Source organism: Molossus molossus, unplaced genomic scaffold, assembly GCF_014108415.1.
Source record: "Molossus molossus isolate mMolMol1 unplaced genomic scaffold, mMolMol1.p scaffold_m16_p_15, whole genome shotgun sequence".
Lineage (NCBI taxonomy): Eukaryota > Metazoa > Chordata > Mammalia > Chiroptera > Molossidae > Molossus > Molossus molossus.
In genome coordinates, this window is record NW_023425350.1 from 38,622,486 (window position 1) to 38,636,830 (window position 14,345).

Consider the following 14,345-nt stretch of genomic DNA (forward strand, 5'->3'; position numbering starts at 1 on the left):
CATCACCAGTTTCATCTTGTCGACCAGCACTTCCCAAACTTGAAAGTGACCACAGATCCCCTGGAGATCTAGTTGAAGTGCAGATTCTCACTCAGTGGGTTGAGGGTGATGTCACTGCTGCTGACATGGCCCCTAAGTTGATTAGCAAGGGTGGAGATAATGATTTTTACATTGATCAGTAAGGTAGATTTCCCTCGCACTAGGTCCACAGCACAAGCTCTTAAAATGCAAACAGAAACCACTGACAAAGTCTCTTGATGGCCTGCTCTGTGAGAACAGGCCAGGCTTGACTTCTGACCACTGTCCCCTTCTGACATCTATTAAAATGCTTGCATTGCTGTGTCCACAGATGATAAAAGAGATGATGTGACTGGTAAAGCCTGTTGTAGTAGATGGAAATGTGGCAAGACGTGACTGGCAACTCGACAGCCCTTTTGCCGATTGCCTCCAAATTAATCCCCTATGGCTCACAACAGGAAGAAAAGTTTCAGCAACTCTTAGCAAAAGAACTATAAAATTTTAGCTCTTTCATTGTCTTGTATGTTCAAGGCCAATTTTCTTGGCTTTGCTTACCATGAAACAGCTTTTCAAACAATTAAGAGGTCAGGGTTTGTCCTCATTCACAGAAGCAGCTGCCGTGGTAACCTAATTTCTCTTTACTCTGGATCTTGTATCAACATTATTCACTTGTAGCACTTGTAAACAGACCAAATAAAATATTTTCCTGTAGATAAACATCTTTAAATTATGAAACTATTTCAGATGTGGAAAAGCATCTTCCATGTAACACCACTGTAACTTATGTTTTCCATTAGGCTCAGGTGGAGCCTTCTTAGTTCACTGAGAAGCGTTTGTACATGTGGAAGTGTTAACATCCCCAGCCTGGGTATCTCTCCTTGATCACATGGGCAGCAATTTACATTAACCCTCTCCACTGTGGTCTGTCTTTCCTTTTTTTTTTTTAATCCTCACCCGAGGACATTTCTCCATTTTTTGTTCAGGTAGAGTGGGAGGGAGAGAGAGGAACAGAGCGAGAGAGAGAAACATCGATGTGAAAGGGACACATCGAGTGGCTGCCACCCACACAACCGACCAGGGCCCGGGACAAACTGCAACCGAGGTACGCGCCCTTAGCGGGAACCGAACCCGGGTCTCTCAGGACCGCAGGCCGACGCTCTAACCACTGAGCCAAACCGGCCAGGGCTGTCTTTCCTTTTTAATGATCGGATGTCACTTCTTTTCTTTCCTTTCCTCCCTCCCTCCCTCCCTTCCTTCCTTCCTTCCTTCCTCCTCACCTGAGGATATTTTTCCATTGAATTTTAGAGAGAGTGGGAGGAGGGGGAGAGAGAGAGAAACATTGATGTGAGAGCAATACATCAATTGGTTGCCTCCCACAGGATCCCGGCTGGTGCTGGTGCCAGGGCTGGGGGTCAAACCTGCAATCCAGATACATGCCCTTGATCAGGAATCAAACCCATGACCCTGCTGTTCCTAACCACTGAGCCAGACCAGTCAAGGCACATCTTTTCTTTATACTGCACACTTGTCCTGTAAAGGATTTTGTGATTTCCATATCTGGTTTAACCAAGGAATTCTGAACACATTTTTTACAACCTGCCGTCAGTTTAGTGATGGCCGAGGCGCTCCTGGAACTAGTTATCTCTGGTGCTTATTATGATTAATTTTTGATCTAGCTAAAATAAAGGATACTATAAATGGCTGCTTGTTTTTTGGTCAGGATTTCAATAGAGAACATGGGATTTGCTTTTTATTTTTGTTTTGCTTTTTAATCATCAAGACCCAACTACAGTGACGATTTAGAATGATGGCAGCATTGAGCATTATCTGCCTTAATTACAGGCTGGAATCTTCAGCATGTACGCCTGTGAAGAAGGCTTTGCCACCGGTGGACGCGATGGGTGTATACGATTGTGGGATACTGATTTCAAGCCAATAACCAAAATTGATCTCAGGGAGACAGAGCAAGGATACAAAGGTAACACATGTATTAATACCTACCGATAACTCTGTGGTAAATGTAAGGTTATGTTTATTTTTCTGTACCATCTTATTCTACAGAGGACTTAAGACAGTTTACATAAGTATATCAAATACAAGATTAGAAGTATGTTAAAAATAGATGGATACCCCTTTTCCTCCCATCTGCTCAAAGGTGTCTGCGTATACTAGCAATGGTCCCGCTGCAAAGAGAAACAATGTTAAAACAGCTGAGCGGTGTCCTGCGAAATGGGACTTTCACTGATAAAAAGGGGGACGTTCTGGACATGTTGGTGACCCTAAATGTGACTGCACACAGCCTCTGAAAATAAATAAACACATAAATAAGTGATAGGAAAAACAAGACAAAGAAATTGTTTCAAAACAATGACTTTAATGCCGATCACATCGGCAGGCGTTAAGAGCAGGAGTCTCCTGCAGGCAGCCACCATTCTGCTTTCTGTCTCTGAATTCGCCAGTTTCAGGAACCTCATGGAAGTGGAATTATACAGTATGTGCTCCTTTGTGACTGGCTTGTTTCTCTTAGCATAATGTCTTCAAGGTTTTTTCCATGTTGTAACATGTGTCAGAATTTTCTTTGTTTTTATGGTAGAATAGTATTCCAATGTATATATCATTTTGTTTGTTCACCTATTGATGTATGTTTGGGCTGCTTCTACCTTTGGGCTATTGTGAATAATGAATGCTTCAGTGAATGAGTGTACGAATATCTCTTTGACACTCTGATTTAAATTCCTTTGGATGTATATCCAGAAGGGAAATTATTGAATCATTTGGTGTTTTTCTCTCTTTTTTTGTGTTAATCCTCACCTGAGGATATTTTTTCCATTGATCTTTAGAGAGAGTGGAAGGGAGAGCAGGAAGGGGAAGGACAGAGAGAAACATCTATGTGAGAGAGACATATGGATTGGTTGCCTTCCTCATGTGCCCTAGCCGGAGCCAGGGGATCAAACTTGTAACACAGGTGCGTTCCCTTGACTGGGAATCGAACCCACAACCCTGTGGTGGAGAGGCCGACGCCCTAAGCACTGAGCCACACTGGCCAGGACAGCATTTCTCTCTTTGAAGAACTGCCATGCTGTTCTCATAGCAGCTGCACCATTTACGTTCCTATAAACAGTACACGAGAGCTCCAATTTCTCCACATCTTTGCCGACACTTACATTTAATTTTGAAAGTATTACAGATGTCTCCCCTTCTCCCATTGTTCTTGATAATAGCTGTTCTAATAGGTATGAAGTGGCATCTCATTTTGGTTTTGATTTGCATTTCTCCAATGATTACTGATGTTGAGCATTTTTTATACACTTGTTGGCCATTTGTATTATCTTTGGAGAAATTTCTATTCAAGTCCTTTGCTCATTTTAAAATCCATTTTATCCTTTTGTTATTGAGCTGTAAGAGTTCTTTATATATTCTGGATTTCAGCTTCTTATAAGTATATGATTTGCTCAACTTCTTATATGATTTGCAAATATTTTCTCCCATTCCATAGTTTGCCCTCTTATTCTGTTGACGTGCCCAGTGTTGCACAAAAGTTTTTAATTTTGATGTAGTCCAGTAAAGGTATTTTTTCTTTTTTGTTACCTGTGCTTTTAGTGTCATATCCAAGATCATTGTCAAATACAATATCATAAAGCTTTACCCCTGCATTTTCTTATAAGTGTTTATATAGTTTTAGCTGTTATATTTAGGTCTTTGATTCATTTAGAGTTAATTTTTGTATATGGTGTAAAGTAGGGGTTTCACTTAAATTTTTTCAAAATACTTTTATAACTAATTTAGCTGCAAAACCTGACATGAACTTATATAAGGCTGTTTATTGTCTTCATGCATATGAATATTCATACAGTTCATTGCAGAAATATTTAAAAGTGCTGCCCTGGACTCCACTGGATGTATTGCATGAGCCCAAAATTCAAAAATTTCTGAATTCCCAAGTGCACTTGACCCCAAAGAATTTCACATATGTGGGCTGGTGGACTTCCAATACATTTTTTAGTAACTATCAAATTCTGGAATTTTCGAGCTGGGAAAGATGTTGGGTGTTAGTGTGTGGAACTCTCTGACCTTATAGATGAGTACAGTGAGGCTCAGGGTCATTGGCATCGAGCTAATGTAGGATTAGGGATCTAACGCAAATCTCACAGCAAACTTAATAACAGTGCATTCTGAGCCTGGTCATTTTTAAGACAAATTTATGATCTGGGTAAAATAATGAAGCTTAAATGACTTATAGTGGTAGCAAGAGAAGCCAAAACTAATTCTTAAAGCAAGTCAACTAAAATAAATTGCGTCTATGGTGATAAAATACTTTGAATTAGTGGCTGTAAATGATTATGTCTAAAGGAATACAGTAATTATTCATACAGTATAAGATGTATTATCCATTTATTTATCCATTCAGTATGCATTTATTAAGCATCTACTAAGTGTTAGCTATGTACCCTCAAACTGAACAGGCTCTTCTAAAGAGCATGCTTCAGGCATTTTATTGGCGTCTTATGTGTGTTTATTTTAATTTCCAACACATACTTGTTGAATTGCTGCTCTGTATAATGACTATAAACTCCATATCCGGAGATATCTTGCATTTAGTCAAGCAGCTCAGTTCCCTCAGTGCTGAGCAAAGTTTAGGAGGCCGAAGTCGCCAAGATACAAGGCACCCCTTCTTAGACTTCTCCGCATCCCGGCAGCCCACCCGCTGGTCGGAACCACCATCTTTCACGTAGATGCTGTTGTTGCTTTATAACTTGTGCCCTGGCTTCAACCATTCTTCTCAGAATAGCAGCCAGAGGGATTGTTCGAAATTTATTAGCCAGATCACATTATTCCTTTCCTCAAAACCTTGCAATGGTTTCCATTTTCCTCAGAAAAAAAGTCAAAGTTTTTTAGATGGCCTAGTACCCTCTTCTTCATTGTGTCAACCTACTGTGTTCAAGCTTGACTCCCAAGAACCAGCAACAGTAGTTCATAGAAAGTGTTAGGGAGGTTGGTGTCATGGTCAGATCTCCACCGGTCTCTCTGACTGAGGAACCCTGGTCCAGAGCATTCAAAGGAGCAACTCTCCAATCTGAGAACTGCCTTGTTTCCAACAGACAAAGCAGGCACATCGATTGTTCTTCTGGTCTCTCGGGTGGCTTCATGACTTGCCTCTATCACCTGTCTCCCTGTCTGTCCACCATCGTCCTTTGGGCCATGCCTCCTGCGTCACTGTTGTGCCGAGAAAGTGGAGGCACATCAGAAGAGGACGCATGGGTGCTGGAGATGGCGAGGTGTCCCTGGAGGGGAGGCAGGTGGTGGTGTTTGTTCACACTTGGTGGTGTGGAATGTAGTGTCAGAAAAGCAGAGGCTCTCTGGTTTGTTCTGGTAGTAATTCCCCTTCCCCAGCTGGCCCTTCCCGGGTGGGACGCAGCCTGTCGGTGGTGTTTCTATCTTCTGAGGTTCCGTTAGGCTGTGTGGATCCTGCAGAGTTTCTGTGACTTTAGGATTTGGGGTCCTATGGACCCTGAAGTAGCCCAGATTTTGTAGAGAGTAACTTTCACTACAAGTTCTGCTGGAACTTTTCAGGCAGAGACCTTTGTGAACAGGAGCAGCAGGCCATGGGCACTTCATGCTGCACCCCAGTCAAGGACCAGCCCTGCCCAGCCTGTGGAGAGACCGGCATCTCTCCTGCAGCCGCCCCAGTATTGAATGCTGGCTCTGTGGCAACCATCGTGCTGGGCCTGCACACAGGATCTGTCGTCCTCCAACGGCCCCGGGGCTGCTCCCGGGGCATGAGATCTGCCCACCTCCAGTCTCTGGGTAGCCTCAGGTACGCCTTTAATGCGGGGAGGCAAAGGGATGGGGGTTCAGAGGTCCCCGCTGTTTTCTCCACATCCTCTCCTCATCTTCCCTCCTTGCCTGAGTGAAATCTCTTGCTCTCACTCTTTTATTACTTTTTACGTCTTTACCAAGGGGCCCCTTGGTACTGCATCTTTAGTAAGGTTGGGTTTACAGAAAAAAGCCATCACCTTGTCTCGTTAAATCTCTGGTACCACATCCTGGGTGCACATCCACAGAAAAAGGAATAACTTTGTGGGGAAGAGAGTCCATTCCAGACTTGCACTGCTTGAATTCTCGTTATATCTCTGTCAGTTGCTCATTCTGGGACGTTGGGCAAATACTCTAAACGTTCTATGCTGTAATTTCCTCATTTATGCGTGTTTGGTGCCATTGAGTCAGCTCCAGTTCTTGATGACCCTGTGAAGGAGTGACATCCGCAGCACCCTGTCCTGGACAGCCCTGCTCAGCTCCTGCGGACTCATGTCTGGGGCTTCTTTTATGGAGTCAGACCATTTCATATTCTGCTGCTTTCTATTCTCCCCAGAATTATTCTTTGCCCAAGAACTCTGTCTGCTCGTGATGTGCCCAAAGTAGGACAGCTCGTGTTGTCCCTTTTGCCTCCGGCGATGTTTCAGGATTAATTTGCTCTGGGCCTCGCCTTTCTGGCAGTCCCGTTATCTGTAGAGCTCCTCTCCAACACATTCTTCAAACAATTATTTTTTCCTATCAGCCTTCTTCACTGTACAACTTCCACATCGTCACACAGTAATCGGGCATACGAATGGTCTTAGCCTCGGTCTCTAATGACACAGCGTTGCTCTTGGTGATCTTTCCTGATTCTTCCATTGCTGCCCATCTGAGTCTCAGCCTTCTCTGGATTTCTTGGCTGCGGTTTCGATTTGATGACCGGGTCAAGGTGAGCAAAATCTTTAACAATTTCAGTGTCTTCATCGTCTGTGTTAAAGTTGTGTATCTCCTCTGTAGTCATGCTTTTTGTCTTCTTGACCTTCAAATGCAGTCCTACTTTGGCAGTTTCTTCTTTCAATTTCATCAGAAGTCATTTCAAATCATTGCTACTTTCTTTCCGTGAGATGGTGTCATCTGCATATCTTAAGCTATTGATATTTCTTTCATGAATTTTCCCTCCTCCTTCCTCTGAGCCTAGCCCAGTGTTTTGAATGTGTTCTGGGTACAGATTACACAATAGAGAGATAAAATGCACCCTTATCTGACACCTTTGCCTAGAGCAGAGGTTCTCAACACATATTTCCGATGGTCTTGGGAACCGAGACACGGCTCCTCTGTCCGTCTCCAGGCGGGTCCACCCACATGCAGATACGCCCACATACAGCATGAGGAACTGTGTTTAAGGGTTGTGGCATTAGGAAGGTTGAGAACTGATGGGCTAGAGGAAACCATTCAGTCTCTCTGTGTTCTGTCCTGACAGTGGCTTCCTGTCCACAGTACAGGTCACACATCAGGACAGTCAAATGCTGAGATACACCCATTGCTTTCAAACGACCCACAGCTTTTCATGATCCACACAGTCCCAGGTTTATAGTCTATAAAACATAGACTAACCTGAAATTCTTTGGAGAACTCTTGTATCACCAAATGTTCACAGTTGGGTCTTGAGTGCCTCTTCGTTTTCAGACTCCAGCTTGACCATCCCACATTTCTGGCTCCATGTGAGGTGTTGCCTTTGCTGTATCACCTTGAGCATCACTTTACTTGTGTGGGAAGTCAGAGCAATGGTCCTCTATTTTTTTTTTTTTTTTTGATTCCTCACCTGAGGATACTTTTCTGTTTATCATCAGATAGAGTGGGAGGGAGGGAGAGAGAGACAGAGAGACAGAGAGAAACAGTGACATGATAGAGCTACATCAACTGGCTGCCTCTTGCATTACCCGACCAGGGCTGGGGGTGAACTACAAAAGAGGTACGTGCCCTTGACCAGAATCAAACCCATGACTCATTGGTCCGCGGGCTGACGCTCTAACCGCTGAGCCAAACCGGCCAGGGTGAAATGGTCCTCTATTTACTGCACTCCTCGGCATCTCCTTCTTGAAGGTTAGGATGTATGCTGAAACCTTCCAGTCCGTAGGCCATTGTTTTGTTTTCCATATTTGTTGACATATTCTTGTTGGGTTTTGACGGATTCAGTCTCTGTGGCTTGAAATAATTCTAACAGCTTCCTGGTGACTTTTCTCTTCCCAGTACGTTCAGGGCAGGTTTCAGTTTGCTGTGTAGAAGTATAGTTCTTCCCCACAGGAATGATCTGCGAGGGCGTCTGTCGTCCTTTTGTCTCTTCTGTGTAGATTTTCACTATACTGTTTCCACTGTGGGACATTGGGCAAATAATATAAGTTTCTATTCTGTAATTTCCCCCTTTATTTAAACAGATATTTACTGGCCCCACCCAGGTCCTTGGGCTGTCCATGGGGCCTCCTCCTGAGTTATTATTATCATTCCCAGGCATGACGTCGAGCTCTGGACTCTGGGCTGAGTAATGTCAGTGAGGGTGTCCGTGCCCATTCGTAGGGCTTGCTTGTTAGACCCAGATCAGTGTCCTTGTGGCCATCCGCTCCTCAGGCTATGGGTGTTCTGAGGCATCAGGGTGGAGTTTTCCATGTGGCAGGAGAACCACTGCATTAGAGTCACCTGGTGACGAAGCCCGGCAGTCAGAATTTTCGACAATATGACCAAAGTCTGAGAACACACGGGCTGGGAGGCAGCTTGGTAGTGGCTCTCAGTCCCGGGAAGCTGAGGTTCCTCCAGACCCACTGAGAGGAATCGCTGGGTGGGGTCCAGGCATCTGTATTTTTAAAATACTTTTCATGTAGCATCTGAGGCACCGCAAGGGGTGAGCAGCTGCTCTTGGTTTTTTTTCACACGGCTGACCCAGGAGCCCTGGATTGAAGATCACCAGCAAGTACTGACTCCCTGCTGCCGCCGGTCTTCCCTTCTTGGGCCGGATAACTGGGGGAGGCCATTCTGGTCCCACAACAGTTGTTCTGTGTGTGTGCGTTGGACCGCAGCCTTTCCTCCGAGAGCCCACGTGCCGGCGCGTCAGCGTGTGACAGACGAGTGCACTGTGACCCGAGGAGCACATGCAGCAGTTTCTTCGTAGCTCCCGGTGCCCACCCTTCCCAGGGCCAGAATCTGACCTCACGTGCAGCAAATTGTCCTCCACTGAGATGCGAACCCCCCCAAAAAGACCCCCACAAAGCACAAAAACCTCCTGGTTCAAATAACAACTTCTAGTTATTGGTTAATTCCCTAAGTCCCAATACTAGGTGACGTTGTTGAATTATATTATTGCATTGGATCCTCACAACGACGCTATGAAGTATAAGCGCTGCAAGTCTCTCTACAGATGAGGAAACTGAAGATTTGAAAGACTAAATAGCTTTCCATGTCACACAGCTGGGAGGGTGGGGCTGGGTATAAATCCAGGCTGTGTACTTACCTGGTCAGCGAACTAGTGGAAAATAAACAATATCCTTTGGGTCTGTGTTAATATTCATGATATTCATGGACTGGATCTCCCTGTGCCTGGGTTTCAGGACTGTTGCAGAGAGGAACAGAAGGGTACTATTTTCCACTCCGAACTGAATGTGAAACCGGCTAAATGGCTGTTGAGAATTTGGTCTTAGAGGGTTTTTCAGTGGCTGGTTGCTCTCTACTGCCATCTGCCAGCAGTGTGCACCAAGCACAGGCCGGAGCCCCACATTTCTCAGAGGAGTGGCAGAGACCGCCAGGGTGTCCAAGACGTGGACACCTTACAAATTCAGCAAAATGCCTTCAGTTCATACTGACAGAAGTCTCTGAAGCATGTACTTTTCCAGAACAAAAGAGCCTTTCTGTGGATTTTAACAATTCAAATGCTTCTTTCTGGTTCCCTTTTCACTACTGGTGGATTTCTAACCATATTCCAAATATTACCTTATATTTTTCTGACTCCCAGAGCAGAAGATAAAGAAGCAAAGATAGCTTAATTATTTCCCAATGCGGTGGCCACCTCGGCCAGCCTGGCTCGGAGAGCATGATTGCATTATTGTTCTCTGCATTGGTGTCAGAGGTGAAACCAAGCTAGGTGGATAGACAGAGAAAGGAAAAGCTGTCAGAATCTTGCCAGGGACCTGCCACTCACCAGGGTGTCACCAGAACGTGCCCAGGAGAGACCGTGCTGTTCTCCCAGTCACTCTTGCATGCAGAACAGCAGCTGGGTTCAGAAATGATGAAAACAGAACGTGATTCGGAAACTTGAATCCAGTTCTCTACCCACTGAGATGTCTGCAGGAAGTAATTCCCACGTGAAGTGGTTATTTTGAACGAGAGAATGGCTGTGTCCTGTCTGTCTTCAGAGGTGGACCCCTGGGGTTGACCGGTCTGATGTGACAAAATGCAGTGTATTTGTTCCAGGAACTGAGTGTTTGTGAAGAGCCTGAGTTGGTTTCTGAAAGAAAATGTTCACAGCTCATTAAGTTTATGTTGTAAACAGTGAAACTGGAACAGCTCCTCTCATTATCTGTCCTTCTCTCCCTCCCCATATTTAGCCAGGGACCAACCGTATCGATTTGACTTCATTGCCTTCGCCATGTGTAAATTCTGCCTTACGCGGAACCCCTTTTTCAAATGAAATCTCCTGCAAAATAGATTGCGGGGTGCTGAGGGAAAAGCAGGGGTGGGATCCTCAGACTCTGCGTCTCAAGCTCTTGGCCCTGGCCCTCTCCTGGCCGGGCCTGAGGCTCCTCCGAGGCATCCACGGGCTCCGGACACAGTCCAGAGATGCCGCTGCGGGACCCACTGCTCCTTGGGCTGGGCTGAGTTGGAAGGTTCTTTGTTACTAAACCTCTTTTGAAAAAAGAAAGACAAAGCAGATATTTTAAAAATGTTAACAATTTGTCAGTTCCGGGTGGTAGGTTGTTTGTTATAATATTCTTATACGTTTCTGAATCTGTTCCCCAAAATATGATGGTAAAAAATAGTGAGGGTGATGGGGAGATTAAATGTCTGTACACTGGGGCCCTGGCCAGTTTGGCTCAGCGGTTAGAGCGTCGGCCTGTGGTCCAGAGAGACCCGGGTTCGGTTCCTGCTAAGGGCACGTACCTCAGTTGCAGTTTGTCCCTGGCCCTCGTGGGTCATGCAGGAGGCAGCCACTCGATGTGTCCCTTTCACATCAATGTTTCTCTCTCTCTCTCTCTCTCTCTCTCTCTCTCTTCCTCCCACTCTATATGAATGGAAAAATGTCCTCGGGTGAGGATAAAAAAAAAAATAAATAAATAAATGTCTGTACACTGGACCAAAGACAATGCCAGATTTTTGGGAGAAATTGTGGTTTTCAAGCCATTCAGCCTGGTGGGTGGACACGCTGTGGGAGGCCACGGGAGACGTGGCGTGCTCATGCCTACTGTGGGGCTGCGATGCCAGGCCTGCCTGGAGAGGGGCAGTGTGAAGACAGTCAGTGGTAAGTCCACTGTGGTTTGAATATGTTGATAACAGTTAAAATATATAGCACATTGCTGAGCTATATAATATGTATATATCTGTATATGTGTGTATATAATTGAGATATAATTGACATATGACATTAGCTTTAGGTGTACAACATAATGACTTGATATATGTGAAGTGGTCACCACAAGAAGTCTAACATCCATCACCAGCATAGTTACAATTTTTTTCTTTTGATGAGAACTTTTAAGATTGACTCTTTTAATAACTTTCAAATATTTATTACAGTATTATTAACTGTAGTCACCGTGCTGTACAGTAAATCCTCTTGAGTTATTTATTTATAACCAGAAGTTTAAACCTTTGACCACTTTCTTCCAGTTTGCTAACCATTCACCCCCACCCCACCCCCGCTTCTGGCAGCCACCAGTCTTGTTCTCTGTATCTGAGTTTGAATTTTTAAATTTTATTTTTAGATTCCACATGTAAGTGAGATTATAGGATGTTTGTCTTTGCCTGATTTATTTCACTTAGCATAATGCTAAGGTCCACCCATGTTGTCCCAAGTGGCAGGATTTCCCTTTTATTAATGGCTGAATAGTATTTCATTGTGTGCATGTATATGTGCGCGCGTGCTTGTGTGTGCATGGGTGTGTGTCAGATTTTTAAAATCCCTTCACCCACTGATAGGCACTTGGGTTGTTTCCATGTCTTGGCTGTTGTAAATTAAGTAAGTTGCAATGAATGTGGGGGTGCAGATATCTTTTTGAGTTAGTGTTTTTGTTTTCTTTGGGTAAATATCTAGATGTGGAATTGCTGGATCATATGGTAGTTCTTTAATTTTTGAGGCACTTCCATAGTGTTTTTGATAGTGGCCACACCATTTTACATTCTCACCAATAGCACACAAGGGTTCCCTTTTCCCCACGTCCTCGGAACACTTATCTATCTTTTTTATCATAGCCATTGTAATAAGAATGAGGCAATATCTCATTGTAGTTTTGATTTGCATTTCTCTCATGATTAGTGATACTGAACACCTTTTCATGTACCTTTTGGTCATCTGTATGTCTTCTTTGGAAAAATGTCTATCAGATTCTCTGCTCATTTTGAAATCAGATTGTTCTTTTGCTATTGAGTTGTATGAATTCTTTATATTCTTTGGATATTAATCTCTTATCAAATATATGATTTGCAAATATTTTATTCCATTCAGTAGGTTGCCTTTTCATTTTGTTGATGGTTTCTTTTGCTGTGCAGAAGCTTTTTAGTTTGATGTAGTTCCATTGTTTATTTTTGCTTTAGTTGTCTTTGCTTTTGATGTCAGCTTCAAAAAATCATCACCAAGACTGATGTCAAGGAGATTACCACATATGACATCTAAGAGTTTTGTGGTTTGAGGTCTTATATTCAAGTCTTATATTTATTTTGAGTAAACTTTTATGTATGGTATAAGATAGTGGGTCCAGTTTTATACTTTTGCATGTGGCTGTCCATTTTCCCAGAACCATTTATTGAAGAGATTATCTTTTCCTCATTGTATATTCTTGGCTTCTTTGTTATAAATTACTTGACTATATATGTGTGGGTTTATTTCTGGGCTCTTTATTCTGTTCCACTGATTTATGTGTCTGTTTTTATGCCAGTAGTATACTGTTTTGATAACTAGAACTTTGTAATATAATTTGAAATCAGGAAGTGTGATGCCTCCAGCTCTGTTCTTCCTTCTCAAGGTTGCTTTGGCTATTCAGGGTCTTGTGTGGTTCCATACAAATTTTAGGATTGTTTGTTCCATTTTTGTGAAAAATGCCATTGGAATTTTTATAGGGATTGATGTTAGCTGTAGGCTTGTCATATATGACCTTTATTGTGTTGAGGTACATTCCCTCAATACCCACTTTTTTGAGAGTTTTTAATATCATGAATGGTTGTTAATTTAGACAAATATTTTTCTGCATTTATTGAGATGATCATATGATTTTTATCCTTCATTTAATTAATGTGGTGTATGTATAACATTGATTAATTTACAAATGTTCAACCATCCTTGTATCTCTGAAATTAATGCCACTTGATCATGGTATAAAATCCTCTTAGTGTATTGTTGATTTTGGTTTGCTAATACTTAGTTGAGGATTTTTGCATTTATGTGCATCAGGGATATTGGCCTGTTATTTTCTTTTCTTGTAGTGTCTTTGTGTGGTTTTGGTATTAGGATAATTCTAGCCTCCTAAAATAAATTTAGAAGTGTTTCCTCCTCTGGTATTTTTTAGAGGAGGTTCAGAAGGATTAGTTGATTGGTTAAATAATTAATTCTTCTTTAAATGTTTGGTATAATTGACCCATGAAGTCATCTGGTATGGGATTTTCTTTGTTGGAAGGTTTATTTTGTTGTTGTTAATCCTCACCAGAGGATATTTTCCCCTTGATTTTTGTTTTTAGATAGAGTGGAATGGTGGGAGGGAGGGGCGGGGGAGAGAGAGAGAGAGAGAGAGACATCCATGTGAGAAAGACACATCTATTGGTTGCCTCCCTGCACCACCCTGACTGGAGCTGGGGATAGAACCTTGACCAAGAATCGAACCTGCAACCCTTTGGTCTGCAGACTGTCATGCTAACTGCTGAGCCAGGGCTTTTGGGAAGTTTTTGATTACTGATTAAATGTCCTTACTTGTTATTGGTCTGTTCTTATTTTTGGTTTCTTCATGATTAAGGCTTGAAAGTCTTATATCTATTTCTTCTATGTTGTCCAGTTTATGGGCATATAACCATCATAGCAGTCTTTATAGTCCTTTGTACTTCTGTGGGATCAGTTGTAATATCTTTCTCCTTTCTGATGTTATTTGAGTCCTCTTTTTTCTGTGTGAGTCTAGCTTAAGGTTTGTCTGTTTTGCTTATCTTAAAAAAAAACAGGTCTTAGTTTCATTAACTTTTTCTGTTGTCTCTTTTCATTTATTTCGACTTTGATCTTTGTTATTTTATTTCTTCTACTAACTTTGGACTTAGTTTGTTCTCTTTTTAGTTCTTTGAGTTATAAATTTAGG

The 14,345-nt window shown here is 42.9% G+C and overlaps 1 protein-coding gene across 4 annotated transcripts in view; it reads left to right on the forward strand.

Moving 5' to 3' along the window:
* Positions 1–14,345, forward strand: part of EML6 (EMAP like 6) — a 242,075-nt gene that overhangs the window by 107,519 nt on the left and 120,211 nt on the right. For all 4 annotated transcript variants that reach the window (XM_036262726.1, XM_036262729.1, XM_036262728.1 and 1 more), the window contains exon 6: positions 1,861–1,996. In XM_036262726.1, the coding sequence (XP_036118619.1) occupies positions 1,861–1,996 (136 nt within the window). The remainder of the gene's footprint in view (positions 1–1,860; positions 1,997–14,345) is intronic.